This window comes from Mandrillus leucophaeus, unplaced genomic scaffold (assembly GCF_000951045.1).
Source record: "Mandrillus leucophaeus isolate KB7577 unplaced genomic scaffold, Mleu.le_1.0 Scaffold71, whole genome shotgun sequence".
NCBI lineage: Eukaryota > Metazoa > Chordata > Mammalia > Primates > Cercopithecidae > Mandrillus > Mandrillus leucophaeus.
Window position 1 is genome coordinate 1,186,310 of NW_012107697.1, and position 7,623 is coordinate 1,193,932.

The window sequence follows — 7,623 nt, forward strand, 5'->3', positions numbered from 1 at the left end:
GCAGCTTTTTGTCACTGGGAGGCTGGGCTTTAGGGACCCCAGCCAGAGATTTGAATCCTGGGTCCAATACTGCCTACCTGTGGGGCCTGGGCCAGCCATGAAATTTTTCAGTCTTATTCCATTAGCACCATTATCAGGATTCAAACAAGATGTTTGCACGGTGCCTCACACATCATATGTGCTCAATAAGGGGTAGTTATTAATAATAATATAGTTGACTCACAGGCAATATTGAGCCTCCCGGGGAGACAAATGGACCTTTTTCCCCTGTGGCCTACAAGGATCTGAAACTCTTCACACTGCTGCAGTTAGACTGTCACTTACCTGGGAACAGAGTCATGCCTGTCTTTCTCACTGCTGTATCTTGTGCCTGGCACATAATGGGAGCTCTGCACATTTTTGTTGGCTCACTGACTGACTAGCTGAGGGAGACAGGGGCCTGAGATCCTAGACATTCAGTCCGGACTCTGGCCCCTGAAAATGTGCTGGCCTGTCCTCAGAATTGTTCCACCTATTCCCTTCCAGGCGCCTATTTCATGATCTCAAAAGAACGGTGAAGCCAGGTGCCGTGTCTCACGCCTATAATCCCAACACTTTGGGAGGCTCAGGCAGGCGGATCACAAGGTTAGGAGTTTGAGACCAGCCTGACCAACATGGTGAAACCCCGTCTCTACTAAAAATACAACAATTTGGTGGCGCATGCCTGTAATCCCAGCTACTCAGGAGGCTGAGGCAGCAGAATCGCTTGAACCCAGGAGGCGGAGGTTGCAGTGAGCTGAGACAGTGCCACTGCACTCCAGCCTGGGCAACAAAGTGAGACTCTGTCTTAAAAAAGAAAAAAAAAAAAAAAAAAGTGAAAAAAATTCCCGAATGAAGGCCTGGACTGAAGTGGCTTTCCATTCGGAGGTCTGGCCCCAAGCAGCTGAGAGTTCCTCCAAATTCATTACCTATAGCAATAACAACTAACAACGAGTAACAACTGGCTACAATCCTAACAACTAATGACAGGGACATTTATTCCCCTCATGAAGAAATGGTCCCAGTACCATCTCCCACCCAGCATCCGTTGCAGTTCCCTGTACAAGATGAGTCTCTGAGTGGGAATCCAGCACTCTCTCCCTCTCCTTCCCCACCACCTCTACCCTCCTTAACGGAAAAATAAAAGGCGTCTGCACCTGCAGCCCTGCTGAGGCCCCTGCTACCCACACTTGCAGCAGAGGGTGGAGGCTCTGGGTTCTTGCCTTCTCTCAAGGGCTCCAGCCCGAACGGGGATGGGCGGAGCCAGTCTAGCTGCTGCACAGGCTGGCTGGCTGCTAAGGGCTGCTCTGTGCTTTTGCCAGAGGACAGAGACTGACATGGAACAGGGGAAGGGCCTGACTGGCTTCATCCTGGCTATCATTCTTCTTCAAGGTAAGGGCCTACTAGGGGTCTGGCAGCCTGGGGAAGGGCTCAAGGGAAGAGCCCATCACTAGTGAGACAGGAATATTGGGATCCCTAACCTTAAGCCTACCTCTGCTGTCACCTTAGAGTTCAAAGAAGGGCAAAATGGAGCCTCTTAACTGTTCTCTGCTAGAGAGAAACAGTGTCCCGTGGAGGAGAAGGAATCTTTGTCTCTGAAAAATGCAAACAGAGTACTTCACTGGCTAAAGAGAGGACCCTGTTACCGCCATCTTAGATTTGAACGCAGCCCAAAAGGGCATAGGCCAGGAAACTAAAAGGAAAAAGTATATGTTCCCTACTTCAGAGCTGGGGGTTAGCAGTCGATCTATGAAACGTCCATTCACTCTGTTGGGCAGTTGGCCAACTGGTCAACAAAGATGGGTGAGATCCTAATATGTGATATGCCATGAGGAAATAAAAATGAATAAAACACTTATGCTCTACAGAACTCACAGTCTCATTGGAGAGATTAGTTTTCATGGTGCCAGACTGAGTGTATGGTACAGCATAGGTGCCTGCGTGAATACTCCGTTGGAAATATCCAACAGGAAGTGAATGAACTGGGTTGATGCCAGGAGTCTGGACATACTGGGAAAGTTAAAACCATGGAATTTGCTGAAGTCACATAAGTACTATATGAGGAAGAGGGGGCTAAAGATGGAACAGTGCAGGCACCAATTTTAAGGGGCAGTTAGAGAAAAAAAAAATTCCAGGAAAGAGATAAAAGGAGAATCAAAGAGCTGAAATAATCAAATGTATGCACTACCTTGGAAACCAAGGGAGTAGAGAGCTTCTAGAAGGAGAGAATTACCAAGAGTATAAAATGTTAAAGAGAGGCTACTAATATAAGAACGTATGTAAAAGTTTAAGTCTGTGGGATATGGCAGAATATGCATCATGGGTGATTTAGCACAGTTTCAGTGGGATATTGAGAGTGGAAGCCAAGTGAAAATTGGTAGAAGGTGAAGGTCAGGTGATGAGGTCAGCAAGTGTAGACTATTCTTTAAAGAAATTTGGATGAGGAGGGAGAAAAGACTGGGTGGTAGGTCGAGGAGGAAGTAGAGTCTAAGAATAAATGTTTCTGAGGGTGAGAGAAACTTGAGCACATTTCTAAGCTAAAGGAGAAGATGATGAGTAGAGCAGGGTCCTGGAGTTGATGGTGGAAGGACAGAGTCAAGAGTGGGGTCAAGAGCACAGAGGGGAAGGCAACGTTACCCTCTAAGACCGGGAGAAAGGAAGTGCAAACGGCGCTGGCCACAGATAGGTTTATAAAGGGAAAGGAAGCTAAAGGAGAAAGGACAATAACAGCTTCCATGTTCTAAAAAAATCCAGGTGGGAGGCAATGCCACCTGCAGAAACTGAGCTGGGTGATGGCCGGTTGGGAGACTTGAAGAGGACAGTGAGAGTTTAGAATAGAATTATTTCTGAGAGAAATGGGAGGAAAAGTCAGCTAAAGACAACACAGGTTGAGGAGCAACTCTCAAGCCTAGGTGAGGTGGCTGCATATCGTGGAAAGAGCATTGAGTTGAGCAGTAGAAAACCTGAGCTCTGGATCCAGCTCGAGCACATAATGAGCTATGTGTACTTGAACAACTCCTCCACTGTCTGGGAGTTCTCATGTCAGCCAATCCAGAAATGTGGCAGGGATGGGCGTGGTGGCTCATGCCTGTAATCCCAGCACTTTGGGAGGTCGAGGCGGGTGGATCACCTGAGGTCAGGAGTTCGAGACCATCCTGGTCAACATGGTAAAACCCCATCTCTACTAAAAATATTTTTTAAATTAGCTGGGCGTGGTGGTGGGCGCCTGTAATCCCAGCTACTCAGGAGGCTGAGGCAGGAGAATTGCTTGAACCCAGGAGATGGAGGTTGCAGTGATCCAACACGGTGCCCACTGCACTCCAGCTTCTGCGACAGAGACTCCGTCTCAAAAAAAAAAACAAAAAAACAAACAAACCAAAAAAAAGAAATGTGGCTACATGACGTCTTAAGTCCTAAAAGGAAACCTCACTCAGATATGCAACATTAAAAGATGTCAATGGGCCAGGCACAGTGGCTCAAGGCTACAATCCCAACACTTTGGGAGTCCAGGGAGGGAGGATCATTTGAGCCCAGGAGTTTAAGACCAACCTGGGCAAAATAGGGATACCCTGTGTCTACAAAAACTACAAAAATTAGCCAGGCATGGTGGCATGCACTTATGCCAGCTACTTGGGAAGCTGAAGTGGGAGGATTGCTTGAGCCCAGGAGGTCAAGGCTGCAGTGAGTCATGATCGCACCACTGCACTTCAGCCTGAGTGACAGAGAAAGGAAAAAAAAAAAAAAAAGATGTCTCGGAAAAAAATTTTTAAAACTATGTCAACGATCAGTGCAATCTCCTTTCCTGAATCCAATTTAGAATGAGGGGTCTTTGTTTTCTCTCAGTCTTCTGACCAGGAGAATAACTAGTTAGAAACTTATTTATCTGTTTGTCTTGCTTTTTCTCCCATTTGCTCATTTATTCATTTGTACATTCATTCAACAAATAAAGTTCCTACCATGTTCCAGACACTGCACTGGATACTGTTCAAAGATAATCCAGCTCTGCATGAGGTTCTAAGACGGTTCACTTCTTTTATTTCCATTATACTTTGACTCATGACCACCTCTCCCTATCACACACACTCCACCTCTAGCCACACTACCTCTCTTGTCCTTTTTCAAAGCTGTATCTTATTCAGCTATTCTTTCTACTCAGAATGCCTTTCTCTGTCTGGTACATTCCTGCTTACTCTTCAGGGCCCAGACAAATGTCATTTCCTCTATTAAGCTTTCCCTGACCCTCACCCTTGGTCAAAATTAATAGCTTCTACCCTTTTTTCATATGCAGTCATATAAGCACTAAAAGATAATGTATATGTTCTATTAAATTAATTGCATATATGTTTTAATTTTTTCACTTCGTCATAAACTTTGGAAGCAGCAGTTGATTCTTCATATCAGCACTCTTTTCTTTCATAATATCTAATTATTTTAGGTCATAATAGTGCTCGTTAAATGCTTGGATTAAATCTAATTGAATTGAATCCAAGTGCCAGATCTCTGTAGTATGTCTACCACGCAACTCTACTACCCTAAGGTTTGTTTGTTTGTTTGTTTTTGTTTTTTTGAGACAGAGTCTTGCTTTGACACCTAGGCTGGAGTGCAGTGGTGCAATCTCGGCTCACTGCAACCTCCACCTCCCAGGCTCAACTGTTCCTTCCACTTTAGCCTCCTGAGTAGCTGGGACTACAGGTGCATACCACCATGCCCGCCTAATGTTTTTGTATTTTTTTGTAGAGACAGGGTTTCACCATGTTGCCCAGGTTGGTCTCTAACTCCTAGGCTCAAGCAATCTGCCCACCTCAGTGTCCCAAAGTGCTGGGATTACAGGCATGAGCCGCTGCTCCCAGTCAACTCTGAGTTTTGAGACAGATTTGAGGACTAATTGAATAGCTAATTTCCCTGGGACATCCAGGGTTTCTACAAGAAAAGGATCACCAAGGCTGAAGATTTTATAAGGAACTCAGCCTAAAGGCTTTGGATAGTGCACACCCACTCCTTGCCAGGGCATTAGCTGCTCAAAGAGCAGAGTGTTCTCGACTGGATAGGCAATATCCTTACTTACATATACTACAATACAATTCTGATGCTAACCCCCCAAATTAGTGTCAGACCCTACAGGTTAAGAGCATGGTTCCCAGCCAGATTGCCCTCACTTTAAATGCCAGCTACAAGTTCAGGGGACCCCAGACCACTCACACTTCTGACAAACTGCCTACAATCTTAAGGATTCCCATGACCCTTCTCATTGATAATTTGCTAGAATAACTCACAGAACTTAAGAAAGTGCTGTGCTTCCTATTTCAGTTTTATTAAAAAATAAAATCAGAACCAGCTAAATGAAAAGGGCAAGGTCCAGGAGGGTCCCGAACACAGAGCCTCATGCTTTCTCCCCATGGAATTAGAACACATCACCCCCACCACTCTCCCACACTCTGCCAGCACATTGATGGGTTCACCAACCAGGAAGCTCCACTAAGTTTTTATTGAGGTATCTTTACATAGGCATGATTGATTGAATCATTGACCACTTGACTGATCTCAATCTCTAGGTTCCCTTCCTGGGGCTGATACCACTAGTTTCCAAGCTGCAATCCTCTTACCATATGGCTGGTCTTGACCAGCACCATCCTGAGTCATTGCCATGGCATAAACTCAGGTATGGTCTAAGGGTCCACCACAGATAACAAAGCCACTCCTGTCACTCATGAAATTCCAAGTGTTAGAAACACCCTCCCAGGATACCAGGACAAAGATGAGACAAATTATTTATTATCACCTTGAATTCAGCTGGGTGATCTAGTCTACAATCCAGATAACTAAGTATGGATAATATCATTTTCATGGATTTGGATCTTTCTTCATGTTGGCCTTAAATAACCATGGAAATACTTCAGGGCATCTGAAAAACTCCATGCCCAGCTAATACTCTATCTCTCTTCCGTCTTTACAGGTAGTTTGGCCCAATCATTTGAAGGTAGGAGAAATGGCTTCTTTCTATACTCAGACTCAGAATATTGATGGAAATTTGGCTTCCTACAAGAGTAGTCCTACATGAGCGAACAGTTTAGAATGAATGAAAAGATGAGGGTAGATAGGTGATGTCACTATTGTCAACCAAATCAGTGACCTGACATAACCTGCTCTGGGCAGCTTGCCTGTAGCTAAGCATTTAACTGGTCTCTTACAGGAGAAACAGGACCCTAGTAGCTAGACACATCTCAAACGGTGACCCATGAACCATCAGGTTTTGGTGTCACCTGGGATCCTGACCTCAGTCTCTGTCAATCCTTCTCTTTATTTCATCTATTCTACCCAAAGTGATCTCATCATCTGGTACGCTGTTAGCAGTTTCTTACCTGTATAGTACCTTCCAAATAACATGCCCCCAAATCCCAAAGTTTTACCCCTGCTAATTACAGCAATGTCTCTTTTATTCTTCATCCCCTGACGCAGATATTGGCGTCACCTGAGAGCATGTTAGTAATGCAGAATCTCCCCTCCCCAGAACTACTAAATAGCACCTGAAATTTTAACAAGATCCCCCATGTGATTCATGTGCACATCAAAGTTTGTGAAACGCTACTCTAATGATCTCCTGGTATACAGAAGCAGGGAGAATTTCAGAGGCAAGATCCTTAATGGAACCATGGCTTTTCTCATTTCAGGAAACCGCAAGCTTAACGTGTATAACCAAGAAGATGGTTCAGTACTTCTGACTTGTCATGTGAAAAACACAAATATCACATGGTTTAAAGAAGGGAAGATGATAGACATCCTAACTGCACATAAAAATAAATGGAATCTGGGAAGTAATACCAAGGACCCTCGAGGGGTGTATCAGTGTAAAGGATCAAAGGACAAGTCAAAAACACTTCAAGTGTATTACAGAAGTATGTAATCCCCTTTGGTCTGTTTGTCATGAAATTAATCAGTATTTGCTGCTCTGGTGAGCTTTTTGTCTGGAGTGAAAGTGGAAATAGATCCTCAACAGTGAGATTATCGCCGGTTCTCTTAATTTCAGCTTGCCTCTTTTGAAATACTATAAGATACTTCCCTCGCCCTCTTTGAAAAAGCACAGCCAGTCCTGTAAAACTTTTTTACTTTTGGATGGGCTCCATGCATTCGAGCAATTCAGCACCTTCTATAAACTGAGTTGAATGAAGGGGTTGGGGAGACAGGGGCGATCATGAGGTGAGCAGCAGTGAGGACTAGAGCACAGTGGAGCATGAAGAGCATCTAGTCTTTGTTCCACATACTCCATGGGCTTCCCCAGGAATCCTGGGGGACTGAGGAACATCAAGATGCATTGAGTTTTGGCGCAAGGACCTTCCCTTGCCCTGCCACCCACAAAGGAACAGCCTGCTGCCCTCCACAGGGGCATTATTGCTGATAGGCAGGAGAAAAAGATCCAGGAAAAACAACTTTCACACCCTGAAGGTTTGTCTCCTTTTCCCCACAGTGTGTCAGAACTGCATTGAACTAAATGCAGCCACCATATTGGGCTTTGTCTTAGCTGAAATCATCAGCATTTTCTTCCTTGCTGTTGGGGTCTACTTCATTGCTGGACAGGATGGAGTTCGCCAGTCAAGAGGTAAAAGAATG

General features: G+C 44.9%; 1 protein-coding gene across 1 annotated transcript in view; it reads left to right on the top strand.

Moving 5' to 3' along the window:
- Positions 1-1,258: 1,258 nt before the first annotated feature.
- The window catches only part of CD3G (CD3g molecule, gamma (CD3-TCR complex)), an 8,553-nt gene continuing 2,188 nt past the window's right edge, over positions 1,259-7,623 (top strand). Inside the window, 4 exon segments of the mRNA XM_011964870.1 lie at positions 1,259-1,410; positions 5,972-5,995; positions 6,687-6,911; positions 7,481-7,616. Coding sequence (XP_011820260.1) covers positions 1,272-1,410; positions 5,972-5,995; positions 6,687-6,911; positions 7,481-7,616 — 524 coding nt within the window. The 5' untranslated portion in view covers positions 1,259-1,271.